The 21737-nt window shown below is 33.6% G+C and overlaps 3 protein-coding genes across 12 annotated transcripts; 2 read left to right on the plus strand and 1 right to left on the minus strand.

Annotated features, from left to right (window-relative positions):
- Positions 1 to 744: 744 nt before the first annotated feature.
- LOC111274750 (pectinesterase-like) lies at positions 745 to 4623 on the minus strand. Its single transcript, XM_022859638.2, has 2 exons — positions 3488 to 4623; positions 745 to 1561 (listed from the first exon to the last, which is right to left on the minus strand). Exons 1-2 carry the CDS (start codon positions 4542 to 4544, stop codon positions 867 to 869), a joined length of 1752 nt encoding a protein of 583 aa, XP_022715373.2. The 5' UTR covers positions 4545 to 4623; the 3' UTR covers positions 745 to 866.
- Positions 4624 to 8704: 4081 nt separating this feature from the next.
- Positions 8705 to 15663, plus strand: LOC111274751 (pumilio homolog 23-like). 10 transcript variants are annotated; one of them, XM_089754905.1, is made up of 11 exons: positions 8705 to 8825; positions 9073 to 9762; positions 9844 to 10207; positions 10431 to 10737; positions 11335 to 11498; positions 12252 to 12395; positions 12678 to 12797; positions 12941 to 13126; positions 13461 to 13609; positions 13904 to 14086; positions 14387 to 15663. In XM_089754905.1, exons 2-11 carry the CDS (start codon positions 9614 to 9616, stop codon positions 14766 to 14768), a joined length of 2148 nt encoding a protein of 715 aa, XP_089611031.1. In that variant the 5' UTR covers positions 8705 to 8825; positions 9073 to 9613; the 3' UTR covers positions 14769 to 15663. The 10 variants fall into 10 exon arrangements, with proteins under 10 accessions (XP_089611031.1, XP_089611033.1, XP_089611032.1 ...); XM_089754907.1 differs by having other exon boundaries at positions 10431 to 10733; positions 11331 to 11498; XM_089754906.1 differs by having other exon boundaries at positions 9078 to 9762.
- A 1864-nt stretch (positions 15664 to 17527) lies between these two features.
- Positions 17528 to 21665, plus strand: LOC111274753 (ubiquitin-conjugating enzyme E2 34-like). The gene is made up of 10 exons (XM_022859640.2): positions 17528 to 17785; positions 18398 to 18544; positions 19062 to 19116; positions 19822 to 19860; positions 19982 to 20045; positions 20141 to 20202; positions 20295 to 20334; positions 20493 to 20520; positions 20642 to 20733; positions 21166 to 21665. Exons 2-10 carry the CDS (start codon positions 18488 to 18490, stop codon positions 21431 to 21433), a joined length of 705 nt encoding a protein of 234 aa, XP_022715375.1. The 5' UTR covers positions 17528 to 17785; positions 18398 to 18487; the 3' UTR covers positions 21434 to 21665.
- Positions 21666 to 21737: the final 72 nt, after the last annotated feature.

Genomic DNA, 21737 nt, shown 5'->3' on the forward strand with positions numbered 1-21737 from the left:
CTTCGGCATGATTTACGAAATTTTATATATTGGCAGCATTTGAAATTTTCATTTGTCAAAAATATTAATTATTCAAAACCCCAGTTGATACGATTTTAATTAGTCTTAGGCAAGAAGAGAACCCGACCAATGCAAGTGCATTAGAACAAATAGTGAATCGACAAGGGGAATATTGAAAGGTATAGACATCAAGTAGAATAAGGTATATAAGGATTTTTGTCTTTAGATTTGTGGGCATCAATTCCTTTGAGAAAAATGATGGTTTGGTAGTGGAAAAAGAAATGGGATTAACATTGTCCTTCCAACTGTCCCACTCAAACAAGCTTTTGCTTTCCCTAGGTTTTATTTGGAACCCACTAAAGTGTAAAACCAGGTGCTAGCATTTGGCCCCGTTTGCTGTCAACATCCAGCAAGTATAAAGCAATAAAGCATGCATTGCAACTTAGTATCGGAAGTCTCATTTTCTCACCAAGGGCATCAAGAAAATTCTCGCTGCATTATTTGCAAGTTGACCCCAATGGTTATAGTAATCCTAGTATGTAGCAGTTTCTAGATGAAGGAAAACCATGGATTTATTCCAGGCTGACAAAATGAATGATGGCCCTATTGGTATCCAGCCCATCCACTAGCTTACTGTCAAGGCTTTAACTCATAACCCACATACCAATGCCGGATGGTTTTGAATGATTTGGATGTTTCTACTTTTAACATGGAATTTGTCATTAAATTCTGTCATCAGATGAATTTGAAGAAAACCATGGCATACGCTTATTATTACCATTATCTAGTAATAATTTAAAAGAAACATGGTGGCAAAGTAGTCTCAAATCAACAATGGAGTAGGTATCTTCATCAAAATACGTGCATCAACTTAACCCAAGAGCGAAAGGAAAGCCTGTAGCGCTTAACCAACTTCCACCAGCAATGAACCTGCCAGGAGTATACGCCTGAGCCTCACTTACACTAGTGATCACCTTGAACCCTTCCCATTTCACTCTTCCAGAAGTTCCAGCACCTGCTCCGGTGTTCTGGTACTCACCATAAAACAATGTTTTCAGGGCAAAACTCCCACTCCACTCGTGCCACCCTGCAGAGTGAATCACATCAGTGATAGATGTTTGAATTATAACAGTCCTTGAATATTCCTTCCAGGGCCTTCCAAGATATGTTGCGAAGTTGCTCCTAACAGACTGCAAATCAGAAGTGGCACCTATCCTACATTTCTGAATAACAATGCCTGTGTTTTGGTTTGGGTCAGTCCTGCCTTGGGCTGTCACCATGTTTTTCTGCCCCGAGTTGGGTCTTCGAGCATGGATGTCACAGTTTTGGAGCACAGCTGCAGCATTGCCAAAGATAAAATCAACGGTTCCTGCTATGAGGCAGTTCACATAAAATTGTCGATTGGAGTGAACATAGAGACTGTCTTGGTATGCTAGAATATCACATTGGTAGAATGCTGAGAGATCAGAGCCAACACGAAGGGCAACGGCTTGGTGCTTTGAGGGACCTGCTGTGTTTTGGAAGGTTATGTCTCGGGCAAGGAACCGTTCACCAACCACAGCTGCAACCACATGGGAGCATATATTCGGAGGATCAGGCTATACTTTAAACAGCATAAAATTTAAATACTAGAAGATTAAAAAGCAAGGTAAAAAAAAAAAAAAAAAAAACAAAGTTCCATTTGCCATATATTACCAATTAGAACCCATGTGATTCAGTGTATTTAAAATACTAATATAAATTGGCTCAACTGCCTTTGTTGGACCAATTTAATGATGCTAGCGGTTTAGTTAAAAAAAGTCACGCAAATAAATTTTGGGATACCAAATCGTATGATATTGATAATTTTACACGAAGCCTATGCTCTATGGCAAACCTATCCCCAGGCCTAACCAAAGGACGACACCAGGGACCAAATAAAAGCAAAAGAAGTGCTACCGGCTGTCTCGAGACTCTCGACTGCAGAATCATTGTACCGTATCGTCACCTAAGAATGAAACCTATTCCATCGTGCAAGCATGTGTTGGGGCCCTCCAACACAGCTTTGGAGCTGAGGTTCAAACTGCTAAAGTTATTGGATGACTTGAATTGTTTAACGAAAAGACAAAAAGCCTAAAAATTTGTGCGTTGGCTTGAATGCCGTGTGTGAATGTACGAACTTGTCACATGGATATCAAACTGTCAAAAATTAAAGGAATAGCTAAAGTCCACAAAAAGGAAAATTGAAAATTGTTATACGATTTCTGAGACAAGTAGGTGAAGCAAGAGGGAAGCCTCCAAAGTCCCGACGGTCAACTTTCATTCACTAAAATAAAAGAAGAAAAGCTTATCTAGAAAAATCAATGCACGGCTGTAAACCACCTTGGCTTCACCTGCAGAATTTTTCGGCTAGTTGCTGCTACTAACTAGCATATATAGTAGTATTTCACCCTTTTGATTCTCACATGTACTTTAATATAATGCATTTCTTCAAAATTACCAAATCTGATTGCTTACGGTTGATTTTCTGTAAATTCAGAAAGGCACCCGGCCTTTTTTTGTATAAAGATATCATAACTTGAAGATAAAAAATATAAATTAAAAATACTAAGATTTGAACCTTGTATCTGTTAGATGTTTACCAATTTATTTACATTTATCTTTGGCCATAAAAACCTTTTTTTTTTAAGGTAATGATACAAGTTAAATTGACTAGTAGCTTTCACTCGCAAGGTCAACTGTATGGACTGGTGTAGATAGGACAGTGAAACTATCACCAATCACTCACTATCTCAATATCTAGGAATTAAAGAGAAAGGATTCATTCGGAAAGTGTCTTGCTGGGGTTTATTATGATCAAGTGTTTCAGAATCATAATGGGATAGACGACAAGCACAGCTTGTAACAAAGCAATTCGGTGGATTGCCCTTTTTATTATTATATATACTTCATATATAGTATGATATCGTAATTGAACAATATTTGACCTTTAGTGAGCTGGCCATGGCCTAATTCTACTGAGGTAATGTGTGCAAAGCTAATACAAAGGAATTAACAGTATGAATCATTCTGCAGGGCTAAGCTAAGTGGGTCCATCGCGTGTATCATGGTCATGGACCCCAGAACCCATAGAATATGGGGGTAGGGATTGCATTTGGTAAAGAAATCAAATTTTCAAAATCACAGGCAAGACGCGTCTCATCAACTTTCTAAAACTTTACCAAGCTGTTCATTTTTTAACGAAAAGAAGTCTCCTGAATGTCACCAAATGATCATGTATATCTGATCCCAATGAATGATCAGTGTCCCTAGTTCTGCTTTATGTTTCATGGTATAGGTATATGGAAAAACGCAGAACAGAAAAATTTTTCAATATGTAAATTAATTATATCCCACATAGTATCAATTAAATCAGTGGATTTTCAAACTTGAGAAGATGTTTAAGTAGAATTTAACTGGAAAGAAGGAATATTAACGTAAAATAGAGGAAGTGAAATGGAGGGCTTACCAACTGTAGCAGAGTGGAAAGTTGTGCTTCCATCGGCCACATTCCTGTTCCCGGTGATGATCGTTCTAGTTCTTCCTTCTCCCGTGAACATTATGTTAGTCTTCTTCTTGGGGACTTCCACGTTTTCTCTGTAGACACCTGCTTTGATTTTAATGACATACCTTCTGCTGCTTTTCTCGGGTGCTTTGGCCACCGCTTCCGACACTGTTTTGTAGTTCCCACTACCATCTGCCGCCACAACCACGTCGTGGGTCACCGAAGACGACTGAAGCAGACGCCTGTCTCCGGCTGACAACCACTCTGGCCAGGCAACGCCATCAATTTTTTCCTCATTGAGCTTCCTGTTTGATGTCTTGCGCATCTCATTTGCAATATCAGTGTCTGTCATGTTCTTGATCATGGCTAGTGCATTGCTGCACATTTTTTCAACATACTTCTCACCAGCAATCAGGACTTTACGGACTTTCTTGTCGGCTTCATCATGAGAGAAGCCATCCAAGCAAGTTTCTTGGTTGGTCATGGCAGCACTCATCAGGGTCTTGAGGTCATCCGCATGTTGAGTCAATGATTTCTTATTAGGATACTCATGCAGATCCTCAACAGCCTGGTGAAGCTCGTCAAGGGTCTCATCTATGGTCTCCAAACAATCATGAAGAGCTGTCTTTTCACGTTCAGTGAGACCCTTTTTAGCCAACAGCTTCTTAATTTTGAAGTAGTTGTGTTCAACAGCAGTGGTTGTGATGTTAAGGGACAATTCGATAACATCTTTTTGGCTAGTAACCTTCTTGGTGGCAGCAGCAGAAGCTGAAGCAACTTCTGAAAAGCATAAATCAGGATAGAGTGTGCTGCTACAAGCAGATTTTACAATGGCATGATGGGAAGTATCTGTTTCATCAGAGTTGTTTCGTGAATTAACTCCGGCAACAATACCAATTATAGCAGCAACAATCACTAACGATGCAAAAACTGCCAAGAAAATTTTCTTGTGTTTCTTGGCGGAGGAAATGTGTTTGCCAGAATCAGAAAATTTGGTCAGGATGTCTTTAATTCGGGTCATTTTCCTTTCCTACAAGAACAAAGTCTAGAAGAAGAGAGAAAATTTTATGGACTATAAAGCAAGATTGGAAGGGTGCAGTGAAGAGAAGTGGGCTGGTTAGAGGATTTAAAAAGGTTTAAGTGCAGACAGCTAAGACATTTGACATATTCTTTTGGACTTTTCAATTAATTAATTTCATGAAATTATAAGGCCCCACGTAACTTTTGGTAAGTCTATCCTTATCTGCTTTTTACTTTTTCACTTTTTAATTTTCTTCTACTAAAATATTGTTTTTCAAAAAAATTTCACTCCTTAAGTTTGAGACACACATGTTACAACTGCCATTAATTTTGTAATGTCAAGTTCATTAATACTGCAACTTGCAAAAATTTTTTCTACCAAAAACTAGTAGGATGTCTGAAATACATTCTTAGTTCCTGGTTTGCTATTACCACTGATTTCTTTTTTCTTGCATTACATTCACATGTTTGTTTTTCTTGGATGGCCTGCTAAGGTCAAGTTCTCAGTCTACGTCTCTTTTTATTAGCATGCTCTGACAGGCAAATAGTATGCTACATTGTACACTTCATTGTTCATTGATAGAGAAATATGAATAACTCTCTTCCAATTTCCGTTACTCGGGTCAATATTCAAATCTAAAATGCTGTTTTCTTTTTTGAAGATTGAGACACTTACCATTGCATTACATGATTAACATTGTCCAAAACAATTTGACCTTTAATTAGGTTTTCTTTTATGGATATGTATGCTACCAAATTAGGGTTTATGGCAAAGTGTCGGTGCTCATATTTGTTTGAATCTTATACCTTTTAATTACTTTATAGTCTCTTCTTCTACACTCCTCTCCTCTGTTTCTAAAATTAAATCTTTTGGAATCAAGATCAAGATATGCTGTCTTTGAAAAAATCATGCATTTCATGTCATAAATCTATTTGAATAAAAATCAAAATACAAAATCATTTCTTTGGTCAAGACGGATGAATTTATTCAGTGAAATAAACCTTATATTAGTTGTAATAAGCAACCCTAATTTTCCAATGACGAGTCAAACAATAGCAGCGCAGCCATAGATTCCAGCTAGAAGAAAGAGAACTACTGCTCCAACTTGTTAAAAGGAGGTCAGAACAACGGTAACAAAGCGAACGTGGTGGCCAATCAAGTTTTCTTATCCACACCTGAGCTGGAATAGCATCTAGCAAAAAGCAACAAATTAAAAAAAAAAAAAGGGTGTTTAAATATAGAATTAGAGACTTATATTCGTTGGATTTTGTATTAATGTTTAATTTTCAATTAAATAAATCAACCCAACACCTTTAAGTAAATTTTTCTTTTTTTTTCCCCTTTTTGATGAAATTCCTTCCTTTTTTTATCTGTTTAAGATCGTGCCCCAAGTAGTAGGTAGACTAATTAGTTTAATATTTATGAATATAGATTGGGTTTTATTAGCAAAAATTAAGCATCCAATAATTTTAGGTTTTCTAATGTTATATTATTTTTAATGTTTTTTTTTTTACACTAGAAAATACGCAAAAATAATTTTTTACCTAATAAAAATAGAGACAAAGGATATTCATGAATAAATAGGAGTAATAAGTTTTCTTGCTTTAACCTTAACAAGCAATAGATATAAATTATAAAACATGGTTTCAAAAGCCCACATCAAAGCTCCAACTGTTTATTAAAATTAATTGCCATTTGTGACTTACATGTGGAAGTAATCAAAGAGAGTAATTAAAGTATCTATATCTCACCGTAATTTGACTTTGAAGCAGTGTGCTGGCTACATTAAAAAAAAAAAAGTCTATGAATATAATGTTCATCTTTTGGAGCAACATTAATTAATTATTGTGCAAGGTAAAAATTTAGTAGTGATTAATGAATCATCATAACTTGGCTCGTTCTAAAATAAATAAATTTTATCATAAATATTTCACCTGCATAAATTTAATTTCGATTGAAATTTTATGAATGTAACTTAATAATTTAAGATTCCGTGTAAGATAAGAACTCATATATAAAAGCAAACAAACAAAAGCACATTACCCTTATCTTTAATTTTCTTCCTAATGAAGCACATATTTTATCAAAAACTTTATTGTTATTAAAGCATTGGTCGCAAATAAATAAATAAATAAAAATAATGAATTGTTAACTTAATAATACTCGAGTTAATTTTAAAATTAAAAATCTCAAATTCAAAACTCAATCATAACAAAAAAAAAACCTAATATAATTTTATTCAAAAGAACGATACAAAAGATAAAAGACATGGAATCCACTCCATTCATCGGATGCTTCATGCTTGGATGCATGCGTAACCTTTTTCTTTACATGGTACAATCAAAAGAAAAATGGGAAAGTCAGTTGTCTCAACTTTACCAAAAATAAAAAATAAAAATCATCAAGACTTTTGCTTTTTCAGTTTTTGTTTAAGCATACTTTTATATGTTCCTCTCCATTTACAAACAGGAACGATCAATTAGGAGCTGTACATCACATGAATTTGGCCCTTCGCGATAACGAATGATGCCTCACATAATTTTAAAACAGCTTTTTTTTTTGTTGGGTTGATAATATTAAAGTAAATTATTTCATATTTAATAATTTTTTAATATTATGTAATTTTATATTTAAGTTCGATTTTTTTAATTAATATTAATTAATTTTAATATAAATATTTAATATGATAGTAAAATTAAATTTTTATTTTTATTATTTTTTTAATTTATTACGTAAAATTTTTTTATATTTTCATCTATACATGATAAAAAATTATTAAATAAATTATTTCATATTTAATAATTTTTTAATATTTTATAATATTATATTTATATTAAATATTTTTATTTAATATTAATTAATTTTAAATTAGATAGTTAACAAATAATAATTAGCAGCTCATATTCATATACGCCAATTAAACTTTTTCCTTCAAAAAAGTTGAATTTATGGAAATGAGGGCACCACAAAATTAATCAAACTCACGCCGCTTATTTCCTTCATCTAACTCTATTTGATTATAAAAGTCGAACAAATAAATATTGAATATCCTAGCTTCAAAATTAATCAAATGTTAACCGCAAATCACGCTTTTTTGTCGGTTCAAGTTAATCGCTAAACAAAAAATCAAACGGCTACCGGCCAGGCTCAAGCATTTTCCGACAGAAGCAATTCGACGCCGATTCTTCTATTTCTTTATATATATATATATATATATATATATATATATTTCATTTTAAGGAGTCGACTAATCATTAAAAGGTCTCCTCTTTTTCACTTTTTATTTATTCTTATAAATTTTTAGTATTAATATTCTAGTAACAAAATGGGAACAAAGCAAGGACAAAAGTAGTTGATTATTGCTAGTAAGAAATATATGTTCATTTTGAAATATTTTGAATTATTTATTTATTATTTTTATGTTTAAAATTATAAAAAATTAAAATTTGATCATTAAAATAAAATTTTGAATATTTTATTAATAACTTACACATTGATAACTTTATTTATTTATTTATTATTAACACTTTTGCAGCCAATATTTTTTACTATTATCAAAATGTTTTGCTTTCCTGTGAGTTTAGTATTTATAACTTATAAAAAAAAGTTTATATTTAATACATTATTGTATAAATTTTATATATTATCAAAGAATCAAATAATGATAATCTATTAATGAATATATATTAAATTTTAAAATAAATATATACAGATTAAAAAAAATTTATTTATTAATGAGATTTTTTCATCAAATTCATCTTATTAATAAATTATCATTTGATTTATTGTAAATATATAAATTAATTATAGTGTATAAAATTTATATACTAATTAGATATCAAATATAAACTTTATAAAAAAATATTAAGTACTTAATATATAACATATTAAAAAAAGAGTTTATAATTTTATCAAGTGATTTTGGGAATGGACCTTGAGCAGTGCAATACGAAGATGATAACGGGCTTAGAGCTCTGACAGATGTTATCGTATTGGGGCTAACAACAAATTGACAACCTGACCCATTTTTTGTTTTAAAGCTCCACTTCTATTGTAGGAAAGACACCTTCAGCTTCGGGTAACTCATCAAGACCCAAAAAAGAAACTACGTCGTTTTTCTTTTTCACAATTCAAAAGTTTTCGGTGCCCTTTTTCCGATTGCCGATACAAATTACAAAGCCAAAATTGGAAGACGGCCAAACTCTCTCTCTCTTGCTCTGTATACGCGCGGCTTTCTTGCGGTTAGGTGTCAGCACCGGAACATAGCTCCTCCGCCTCACTGTAAGTCGGTCAAAGCTTAACAACTTTTTTCTTAACCTTCTTTTTTAGTTTTTCAACCTTTCATTATTTTTTATATAATGTTATTATTATACTTAAAGCAATGTAGCTTGGAAAGAAATAACTTCAGTTGAACAATGTTTGCTTTTAGATTTTTTTTTTTAATTTTCCCATTTTATATGAAAAGGGAATTAAGAACTGTTGATCCTGTCGAAAACTTCTTAATTCTTTTTTTTTTTTGTTGCATTAGGAAAGCATTGAGTAAAGTGTAGTTTCTATCTATTGGTTTTGAAAAGCTTTACTGTCTAAGAGGACCCAAAAAGGAAGTTAATTTTAGGAGGATAAAAGTATATAAGAGTATTCAAAAGCAAAAGAAAATGGGGAAGAAGGCCAATAAAGGAAATGGTGGTTTTGATGGGGATGGTTATAACAAAAACGTATCGAGGCAGGTGACTGATGGGATTGGGAAATTTAAAAAATCTTTCAAGCATTACAAGAATTCGGATACTTAAAGCAATGTAGCTTGGAAAGAAATAACTTCAGTTGAACAATGTTTGCTTTTAGATTTTTTTTTTTTAATTTTCCCATTTTATATGAAAAGGGAATTAAGAACTGTTGATCCTGTCGAAAACTTCTTAATTCTTTTTTTTTTTTGTTGCATTAGGAAAGCATTGAGTAAAGTGTAGTTTCTATCTATTGGTTTTGAAAAGCTTTACTGTCTAAGAGGACCCAAAAAGGAAGTTAATTTTAAGAGGATAAAAGTATATAAGAGTATTCAAAAGCAAAAGAAAATGGGGAAGAAGGCCAATAAAGGAAATGGTGGTTTTGATGGGGATGGTTATAACAAAAACGTATCGAGGCAGGTGACTGATGGGATTGGGAAATTTAAAAAATCTTTCAAGCATTACAAGAATTCGGATTCACAAACACCGGTTATCAGGTATCATTACTTTGTTGATACAAGTCGGAAGAATGAAACAGTTTTATGTTGAATGCAATAATGGATTTCTTAACCCTTTAGGAAACAGGTGGAACCTGAAACTGCAAAATACTTTTCGGAGATTGCAAACCTTTTCGAAAGCCCGGCGGTTGATGTGGAGGAACGATCGGTTATATGTGGTAATGCTCTTGAAGAAGCTAGGGGGAAGGAATTAGAACTAGCAACAGATTATATCATAAGCCACACTCTTCAAACCCTACTTGAGGGCTGTGATGTGGACAATCTTTGCAGTTTCCTTCGAGGCTGTGCAAATGTCTTTCCTACTATTGCAATGGACAGGTCTGGTTCTCATGTGGCTGAGACAGCTCTTAAGTCATTAGCCAGGCATGTTCAGGGCACAGAAACCTTCACAATAATTGAAGAGACTCTGAGAATGATGTGCAAGGTATCAAATATTTGATTGTTTTTTCTCTTAAATGGAAAATGAAAACAAACTCTATCACATCTTATTGCTATGGGACTGCAGGAGGCTTTGTCTCACTGACATGCCGTTGTTTTTGTGTAATTAGCAAATACTTATAAATTTTATGAGAGATTTTTTTGGAGGAAAACTAAGATCATGTGCTAATTTTTGCTATTTGCCCTGATGTTTCTTTAATCCTTTTCAGGTGATTGCAGTCAATCCTGTTGGTTTAATGTGTAATTGCTATGGATCTCATGTTCTTCGAAATCTTCTTTGTCTTTGTAAAGGAGTACCACTGAACTCCTCAGAGTTTCATGGAGCAAAGGCATCAAAAATTCTAGCAAAGCGGTTAAATTTCAAAGCAACTCAATTGGATGGGAATGATTCCCTGCATCTTCAGCAAGGGTTTCCAAATTTATTAAAATTCCTTGTATCAGGGATCGTAAACTGTACAAGAGGAGACATTAAGACCCTACAAGTTGATCAGTATAGCAGTTTGGTTCTGCAGGCATGTCTTCGTTTGATCCTGTTATTTTATCTTATTCTCATTTCTAAACATTTTAGTGTCAGATAAGCAAAAGCAATCTGTATATATGGATTTTGTTGCCTTATGGCTTTTGGCATTCTCGACTAGCATAGTTAGACAAGTATTAAGATATTCCATCTATCGTAGGACCATGCAACCATATGTTGAGTTGTCAAAGATGATAACTAATCCCCTGAAACCTTCCATGTTCTTGAAATTCACTCATCAGTGTTAATTTCTTTATTTAAACTTCATTATTTGAAGTCTGCATCATACAGAATTCTCATTTTTGAAATAGTTTCTCTATTAGCATGTCTAGTTCTTATCATTGTGTTTGTAGACTCTATCAAACACTCTCTATAACATATGCCTTTAATTTATTTCTTTTATGGGGAGGGGGAGTGTGGTAATTTAGGGGAGGGATGGATGGGTGTTTATGACCTTTTCATGAGTTTTCAAGTTCTTAACCTTGTCCTAGTGGGCTTTTTCTCCTTTTTGAAATGAGGCTTTAACGTTATGAATCAATGTAATATTGAACTATGCTGAACTTTTTAGCACTTGTCACTTGGCATTTGGCAGACAGCTTTGAAGTTATTAGCCGGGGATGATCAAGAATTACTGCAAATAATTCCAGTTCTTCTTGGCAGCAACAAGCAAAATTTGGGGGAAGGAAATTTCATTGACATGACCAGTGCTGGTGAAACCTTAGAATCAATGAAAGAAACCGCATTTAGCCATTTAATGGAAGTAAGCAACTTATTAATAGGATTACACTTATTTATGTATTTTATTGCTTTACATGATGATATGGCTTTCTTTTTCTGCATTCTTTGCCTTGTTCTTTTCTCTATATGCATGAAGTGTTCATCCATTTGGAATTGTATCAATTTCATAAAAAGCTATTTGGAAGACATCTATGTGATTAGCTTCTGAAGGATATGAATCCGAATAACAGTGTCAAGTTAAATACATTGCTTAGTTGGCTTTAAGGAAATAAACTTAAAATTTTGCACCTAATTTCCTTAATAGCCTAGTAATCATATTATTCATGAATATCTTAATGTCATTCTTATTTCTTGTCCTGTTTCTTGTTATCAATTACTACTGAATGGATATGTCTTCTCTTGATAATCATCATGTTACAGGTCAGCTCTACTAGTTGAAACCCATCTGGACACTGTTCTGCAGGAGTGAACTTTTCCTTTTTTTATAGTTGAATCCCTTGAAAAGGGACAAAAGTGGGCTGGGAAATGAAATCTTTTCCTCATTCCCGATGTAATAATTTCACCATAAGATTCAAAACTGCTGTTGTGCATTGTCTATTCTCTAAACATTCTTGTGCATTTGCGTAACTGGATAAAAGACAACCCGTTAAAGTATAGTTGATTTGTCCACATCCTCATTTCGTTTATATGCTGCAGTTAAATCATCTACTATTTGCTTTCTGCTCTTATTTTTTTGTTTATTCTACAGTATTGCTTCATTTTCTGCAAATTGCAGGTAATTCTGGAGGTTGCACCTGAAAGCCTGTATAATGAGATGTTCACAAAGCTTTTCAAGAATTCATTGTTTGTGCTTTCATCCCATCATTGTGGAAACTTTGTTGTTCAAGCGTTAATTTCTCATGCAAGAACAAAAGATCAAGTATGTATTTTCACATTCTACTATGAATAGAAGCTTGTACTTCTTTATATGCTTTACAAAATTCTAAGCTAATGCTTATCTCCTGAAATGAGTGGATTTACTGCAATGGATACCAGTATTCCAATGGTGAAATTCCATTATCAACGTTTATTTACTCCTTATTCTTTTATCATCTTTGGCTGCTGTTGAAATCTTCAGTCTGAAAGCTATTTCTATTGCTGGATGTCCTGCTTAGTTCTACTGATCTCAGATTTGCTAAAACCTTCTCATTTTGTCTATTAGATCGAGTTAATCTGGGAAGAGCTTGGATTGAAATTTGGGGATCTTCTTGGAATGGGGAGGTCAGGAGTTATTGCTTCTCTTATTGCTTCGTGTCAAAGGCTTCAAACTCATGAATATAAGGTTTAGTAGTTCAATATCATTCCTTTATTAGCTATTTAATTAGTCTGAAACAGCTTGGCAATTACATCATACTGAAAATTTCTCTTTGATGTACATACAAACTTTGTTCTAACCATCAATGAATTTTCATTCTTTTTTTTCAGTGTTGTCAGGCACTTGCTGCCACAGTTGGTTCAAAAAATGAGACTTCAAAGTTTCTTGTCCCTAGGATACTGTTTCTTGACAGTTACTTCAGCTGTGAAGACAGGTCTAGTTGGAACTGGGCTGGTGGAGTTAAGATGCAAGTCATGGGTTCTTTGATCCTGCAGGCTATTTTTAAATTCCAAAGTGTATGTTGCCCTTCTTGAATAGCTTATGTCACTCTGATTTTTTCCAACTAGATTATTCGCATAGGATATATCATGCATTATCTGTAAGTTGTCGCCCACTTCTATTTGCGTAAACTAAACCTGAGCAAATGTCTTTGAGTGCATGTGCACTCGCATTGAACTTTTCATCATCAGTAATATTATGAGCTTCACACTTCTGATTAAGATGTGTATATAGTAATAGTTCTCATCATCACATGGAACTAGTGTGATGTCGGCTTGACTATCTAGAACAAAAGTGTTAATTGCTGGCTTTCTAACTTTACTGTGCAATATATTGCCTTTTTGGTTATAGGAGTGGATACAGCCTTATGTTTTGAGTATTACATCCATGGAAGCTGAGCATGTCCTTGAGGCAGCTAAAGATGCTGGAGGAGCGCGTGTCATTGAAGCATTTCTGGCTTCAGATGCTTCCATGAAACAGAAGCGCAGATTAGTTGTGAAGTATGTCAAGCTGCTGCTTTGGCAGTGTTATGTGTTACAGGAAGTTCTTCTCTATGTTTTGTTCATTTAGTCCATTGATAAAATGTGATACCAATGGAACTTGTCTGCACAAAAAGAATGGGCTTTGTTTTCTTATGAGAACTTTTTGGTCTGGCCTTATGCTATATGGAATAATATCCGCTACTCCTTTCCTGAGGATTCCATATCTAGCTATTATTTTGATGCATGGTTAAAACTTTATGATTCCATTGCTGCTATTTGCTTCATATTGTTTGTTTGCTGTTAATTATGAAGGTTACGTGGACATTTTGGGGAGCTTGCTATGCACCCATCTGGTTCATTTACCGTTGAAAGGTGCTTCAATGCTGGTAGCCTGTCACTAAGGGAAGCCATAGCATCTGAATTGTTAGCTGTACATACTGTACTCTCCAAGACAAAACAAGGCCCTCATCTCCTTAGGAAATTAGATATCGATAGGTGAGTAAATTGCTGTATGCTGTTTGGCAGGCTGATATTATTTCTTGTGTTACCTCACAGCTTACAATGCAACACCTTTTACTTTTGATAGGAAAAATAAGCTCAAATTTCAGTTCCTTGTATCTTGTTTTGATATGTTTACTTGGCAAATATGGTGTCTTAGGTTAGATTCATCTGTGTCACATATCAGTTGCTCACATGGTAAAATGTTATCTCATCTAAGCTACATTCTTAAAGAAATGTTGCAGTTTGTTTTATGTTTTTATCATATCTTTCCTCACCTTTGCTTTATCATGACAGATATGCTACCAAACCTGATCAGTGGAGGTTAAGACAAGCATCAAAACAATCAGCTTACAACGAATTCTATGTTGCATTTGGCACTACTGAATCCAAATCACCAACAATGAACAAATTCCTTTCTGATGCTTCTATGGACATATCAGAGCCCGAAGAATTGAACACAAGGAAAGAGATAGATGGTTCTCTCACTTCCAATTCCATGCTTGATGATACCTTGATGGAGAACAAAAAGAAAAGGAAGAAGAGAAAAAGAGATGTGGGATCTGAAGATGGAGTTGGCTCTAAGAAGGTGATTGAAAATGCGGTAAAAAATTTTCTCTCTTCTGGTACACTAGATAAGAAGCGAAGGGGAGCTTCAAAACATAAACTGAAAATTTGAAGTTATGGATACTCTGCGTTTTGCTGATATTTTACGATAGCTGAGTTTAGCTGCATCATGTTACAACCTACGACTGGAGAAAGTTATTTTGTTTGTTTTTACAATCTTCCATTCTCAGATAAATTTTGGGTGTGCCAAGTATTTTGGTTGGACCTTCCTGGAAAAGTCGGAGCACTTTGTATCCAATATTATACCAAAAATTTTGCAGATTAGCAGTGTAAATTGACAGAGTGGTAGCAAAACTGCTAATGCATTATGTGATTCAATACATGTTGCTCCTAAGCTATTGCTCTACGTTAGTAGACACTGTAACAAGAAATTCTCTAAATAGAAAAAAAAAATTTAATGTCTGAGAGATCTTGGTATCCGATTTCTTCTACTTCTTTCTCCTTCTAATGGAGGGCTGGACCTGGTGCAAAAAACATCGTATCTAAATCAACTACAAGAAAGCTGTAATTGGCAGAAAGGCATGAACCGTTGATGTGAATGGGAGAATTTACTTGTTCTGTATAGGATTTGAAGTGCTTGGAGGTATTCTTCGAACGCTTGTGTCGACCTGCTTCTGGGGAATTTTCTTGTTAGCTTGCAAATCTCCAAGAGCTTGCGAAGATGAACCCTTGGTCGGCACTGATGAAGAATGAGCCTGCGGAATGGATCGAGCTTCTGCTTGAGCTTTATCAACCGAAGTCGATAGAAGTACTGAAAGTAGAAGAGTAAGAACTGTAAGCGCTACAGTGTGTGCATTCATGGCTGTGCTGCTAACTGTTTAAGAGTTTTTGTTGCCTAATGAGTGAAAATGATTGAGACAGGATTGTTTGATTTTGGGTTACTCCCCAAACTTGCTACTACTTATAAACTTGTAAAAAATTTAATTTGGGATCTGCGCTTCAAGTGAGATCATGTGCTCTACTTTGACTGTTGCATGATGCAACTCTGACCTGCCGATTCGGTAAACAGTGGTTTATTTTCAGAAGGGTCATGTGATTAGGCACGTGAATTTTACTAATTTTTCTCGGGGAACTAAAAGTGATTGGTTTGATCTTTTTAATGTTGGATCTCTGTAGTTATTCAAGTTCAAAAAATACAGGTAACAGCTGTTCGTAGGAAATGCAAAATCTGATGAACTGATTCTAGCAGCTCTAGTTTCTCTTCTAGTCAAACTGATCAGACCTTGGTACTTGAGAGGGGTTGTAATTTCATTATATCAGATATCATTTTTTTAAGAGTGATTTATCATATGAATAAACTGAATTAAGGTTTAATTTCATAACTCGTTTTATATCCCAAAATCATGAAATTGTTTTTGTCATTGGACCCATAAAACAATTCAATTTAAATGCAAATTGAGTGTATTGTTCACTTGTCTCATAAAACAATTCCAGTTATGTTTTTCTTATTTAGTAAAAACTTGTTAGTGGCTAATGACAACCGACTATAATTTAATTGGTCTTTTGCTTAAGGATATTGTCGAGGTGGAGGATAAGATTTCTTCAAGACTCTTTTTTATAATGCTATGGCTTTGTTGACCATATGCTTTGTTCGGAAATTTCTATAAATATCTCACAGAAACAACCGCTTAAATTATTTTACTCCTATTTTTACACCTATCAGATTTGAGTATGGAAACCAAAAGCGTGCTTATACACCTTTGAAAATGGGTTGCAATTCCTTGGATTCCTTGACGTTGAATTTTGTTTCAAACCCTTCTCAGACCGTTGTTTTTGCCTTGCTCAACAAGCAGGCTGTTGGATTGAACGACCTAAATTTCAAGACTAAGATAGCAAAAACAATGGCCTAGAATTTAGGGAGCCTTTCTTTTATGTTTTTTAATTAAAAAATGTTATAATTTAATATAACAAATATTTATATTAAATTTATTGGATGTCTTATTTTAAAAATAATTTGAAGAGAAATTTTGATGCAATAATAAATTTATTGTTATTTGACATGAAGAATTTAGATTCAAATCATTAAATAATCTCATATAAAATATAAGATAAATTTGTTTATATTAGATCTAATGAGTCGAAAATTTTTTAATTTTGGACATAATGAAAGTTTTACACATCAAATGATATTTTTATATTTTAAAAATTATTATATAAATTCATTAAATTAAAATTTGAATTCACTTACTCTAAAATTAAAAAAAAAAAAAAGACAAAGCAATTTAAAAGCACGTTAATTGCTCTTGGATCTAACAATTTCCTTTTAGAATTAAGTTTCCATTCTTTTAGATTTTCCCACTTGAGTTTTAACTTAATAAGGAAGAATAATAAATATACATCTCTAATAGAGTTAATGGCAAAATAGTGAAAAGCATATATCATGAATTTGAGTTAGCAAATATGAATATTTTCAATGATCTTAAAAAATAATTTTTTTAAGAGGTGATTGAGAATTATTCTTAGACTTCTTTGGTAGTGTTATTTTCATTTTTGTTTATCTCAAAACTTGCTTTTTAAATATTAAAAACATATAAGAAAAATAAAATCATTGGCGATAAAATGAATAAAAAGTAAAAAAAAAAAAATTGGTAAACTTTAAAATATTAGTTGTATTTAAAAATAAGTCATTAATTTTTTTCGTTAAAAAAAAAGTCATAGTTTTAACATCCACGAATGTGAGTACATATTTTATCATCCTTGCTAAAAAAGAAACATATAACTGCATTACCAAATTGCCCATTGATTATTTCAGCACATTAGCGAAAAAATGCATTTAAGAAGGCTGATAATGTCTTTTCACAAAAATGAAATGCAAAATCCTCCCATCAGTCAATCGCGAACTCCGCTCGAGAGGAAAACTGGAAAAGGACGTGGCAGGATTAGGAGGAGGAGTAATAGTAGTACGCTACAGTATTACAGTATAATGCAAAGCCAATCACAAGCGTCAAAATAACCTTCTTCTCTCCAATCTCTCCGTCCCTCTCTTTCGCCTTTTCTTTTCTATTTCTAATAATTCTAATTTCAGCTTCTATTATCGTTTGTATCATAAAACAACCGCCTCGATCCCAGGTAATTATCTCCAGGAAACAACTTTCTCTTTAATTTCTTTTTTTTTTTTCGATTTTGGAATCATTTATTTGAACTTTTTGTTTGTTGATTTTCAGTATTGTAAGATTGATCTTCGATTTGAATTTATTTTCAATTGGTAGATCCTAGTTTGGACTTTGACTGTAAATTTAGTATAATTGAACATCAAAATTAATTATTGAATCAATTTCTTTGTTAATTAATTTGTAATGATTTTGGTAATTCCAATTCCTAGGTCGTACTATTTATAAGAAGAAATTTATAATTGGAACCTAAGTTAAAATTTTACGTTGTTTAAATTCGGTTATAATCTTTATTTTATTATCATGCTGTTAATTAAAGTAATTTTAAAAAATGTGTGTTGCTTTTGTTGAGTTATTCTCATTATTCTTGATTCCGAGCTGTTCGAATTCATTTACGGAGTTTTGAGGTCTTGATTTCTCAATAATTTCATTAGCTCATCATTCTTTTAATCTGCTGATTTGCCTGCTTATATGCATCTTTAGGTAGAGGGTTTTAGGCAAAGGCTTGTGGAGTCCATTGTATAGTCTTCCATCTGACTATTTGTTCTTATTTTATTCTATTTTGTGTCAGTGAATAATTGTAATTTAAAAGTTGAAGGAACAAAACAGCGGGTGGGGGTTTTATTTTGTTGTGGCCGAGACAGCTTTTGGGGTTTGAAGAATGGCAGAGAAATCATGTGTTAAGCGCCTTCAGAAAGAATATAGAGCACTTTGTAAGGTATAGTTTTCTTCTTGTATTTCCTGCAATTTCTTTTTTTGTTACTTGTGCATTTTATATGAATTGCTGAACCCTGGAAATGTTTAGCTGTTGTAGAAATCTCGTTAATGTTATCTAGTTAACCTTTCATTTCAGTTCAATTTCTGGTATTTATGTTGTCTGTGTGATTATAAGCTCTTCTTTTGATACAAGGAAAATCTTATGCCGCTAATACCTTGTGTATGAAGCTTGTTACTACAGAGCTTGCATCAATAGTAGAATGACTGAGAATTTTGTGTCATATGATATGATATAGTAGATTATTGTATGTTTATTGGTTTATTAATCTGTAATTCAGCATTATGTTTAACTTCCATTGACAAATAAAAACAATTGTACTTCTTTTCACTTCCTTCACTAATAAATTGGATATTATTAGAAAATATATTGATGCTAGAATGAAAAGTTGTTGGCATTATTGTACTTTAATTCTATTTTCTTCTCAGATAATTTTAACAGTTATTCTATGAACTTGTAGGAACCAGTTTCTCATGTTGTTGCTCGTCCATCCCCAAATGATATTCTTGATTGGCGTAAGTGTATTAAATCATTTTTGTCTCCTTTTTTTTAAGATAAGGCTCTCTAATACTCATGTAAAAACATCTTCTATAATAACCAAGGATATGCCTGCTATCCTAAGATTTTATCCTTATAAAAGCCGGAAAATGATTGTTTTCATTTGTCCAATGCTGTTGAACAGTGATTCACGAAGGTATTAACAGGATGTTGGTTAATAATGTATAGGGATGTCAGTCGAGATGCAAGTGTATAATCCTTCATGCTTGCAAAGTACTGGACTGTAAATTTGTGATTGAGCATGCAAAAGGCACCTGTTCATTTAGCAGACTTATGGAATAATTGTACAAGGAACAAGAGTTCAATCTCTATTGTGTTACTATTAAAATTTCATGATATTGCCTTGATGGAATTTGAAGTTGATCTTAAATTGGTTAATTAATTTTTTTTCTGTTGCAAGTAATGGTGAGTTTTGATATTATAATGACCAGGACATGGCAAATTATTCTTCTACTCATGCTGTTGCATGATAAAATTGGCTTGTTTCCTGGATATTATTCTTGTTTGGCTTGTAATCCAAAGTCTTCTCTAGTCTTTGCGCATTGAATGCTGCAACACTGGGTTGATTATGACTGAATTAATATGAGTTTCTTGTCTATGTCATATTACTGATGTGGTAGGTTTTATGGACATCTATTTAATTTTTCTGCTTCCTTTTTCAGATTACGTTCTGGAAGGGAGTGAAGGAACACCTTTTGCAGGTTGGTTAGTTTGCCCCATAATAGTCTGTGGTTAATTTTGTCTGGCTCATTTTAAACTCTGGAAGAAGCTATCTGATTTTGCAATCTTATTATTTATGTTTTTTCAATTTGGTTTGCTAAGGTGGGTATTACTATGGAAAGATCAAGTTCCCTCCAGAGTATCCCTACAAACCTCCTGGAATCACGTATGCATCTTTCTTACTGTTTTGACCTTGTCAAAATTTATGATAGAAAACACAAAGCTCTTTCTAACATCAAACTGCATTTTTCTTTCATGTAGCATGATCACCCCCAATGGACGTTTTATGACACAGAAGAAAATATGCTTGTCCATGAGTGATTGTAAGTTTTTTGATGAATACTTTAGAGATTCTTGTTTTATCTATATCTCTAATAACCGATTTCATTTTAACCTTGGTCATGTTCTTTTTCAGTTCATCCAGAAAGTTGGAACCCTATGTGGTCTGTATCAAGGTACAAGGGTTTTAGTTTAATTGCGAGTTTTTTTTTGTTGCACCATAATTTTCAAACACCTGTACCTCTCACAGGGTGCTGTTGACTTGTGAAACAATTGCCAAAGATTTTAGTTGCCTTTAGCCCATTGAGCTAATTTTTTTTGTTTAATCATGCAGCATACTCACAGGTCTTCTTTCTTTCATGGTGAGACTTGATGTCTTTCTTGTATCTTAATTCATTTAGACTGCAGTTTTGTTAGGTTGTGGATACTTCTTCCTTTCATTGGGAATATGCCCTTATGCCAAGCTGCTTTTTTCTTGTGCAGATGGATAATAGTCCTACTACTGGCAGTGTGAACACTACTGCTACTGAGAAGCAACGCCTGGCAAAGACATCCCTTGCTTTTAATTGTAAAAAGTAAGTCTATTGCTTCACCTGCAGTGGATTTTTTTTTTTTTTTTCATTTTTCTGTTTTTGAGAATCTAATGCTCTCCAAATTAGTTTCTCTGATTTTCTGCCACTATGATTATGCTTTCACTCATGTTAATTGTGGTCTTTTTGAAGCTAAATTTATTGGTGTTGGCTGGATTCTACATCATTATTAGCTACCAGATAAACTTTGCACGATTACACAGGATGTTAACAGTGTTAAGTTGCTTGAGTAGTTTGCTTCTAGCTAAAAGCTCAGCACATTTTCCTTTGTACCTCCCCTTTTTTCTTTTCAATATTTTTTAAACAGTGCGTGAGTTACTATCAGGAAAATATTGCCTTAGTCCGATTTATTTTCTAAACTATTCGTGGGCATTCCTTTCCAAATCGAGAATTACATCACAAGTCTTTCTATGACAGCCCAACATTCAGAAAATTGTTTCCGGAGTATGTAGATAAGTACAACAAGCAGCAGCAGCTTGTGTCAGAGAATTTATCACCAGAATCACCTCAAGATTCTAAACCTGAGATGAAAAAACTTGTTGACTCTTCAGGGGAAGATGTTAAAATAGCAGGTACCCTGAGGGATACAAGAAGAAACGGAAAACAGTCATTCCCAACGTGGATGATGCTGTTGCTAGTTTCCATCTTTGGTATTGTAATGGCATTGCCGCTGCTTCAACTTTGATAGCTGGGGCACAACATGAACAAAATTTGTAGTGGTTAGTGAGTATACAGTCTCTAGTTGAGGGAATCGTTTTCAATGCTCCTTAGGTTTGTCGTGTACTAGAAAGAATGTTTGGGGGGTTTGATTCCAAGGAGGGTCAGTTGGATCCTAACTGATGTTTCTCCTATGTTGATGTTGGTAATTTACCATTGACTTTGAAACATTACATGCATATGATGTTGATTGTATTTTAGTTGGAGCCTGTTGGTCGATTTGGTTTTATACTTTTTCTGCCTATCTCTAATGCATTCCTATGGCCAAGGTC

The sequence above is a fragment of the Durio zibethinus genome, chromosome 26, assembly GCF_047325235.1.
Source record: "Durio zibethinus cultivar Kanyao isolate XHJ-2024 chromosome 26, ASM4732523v1, whole genome shotgun sequence".
NCBI classification, from domain to species: Eukaryota; Viridiplantae; Streptophyta; class Magnoliopsida; order Malvales; family Malvaceae; genus Durio; species Durio zibethinus.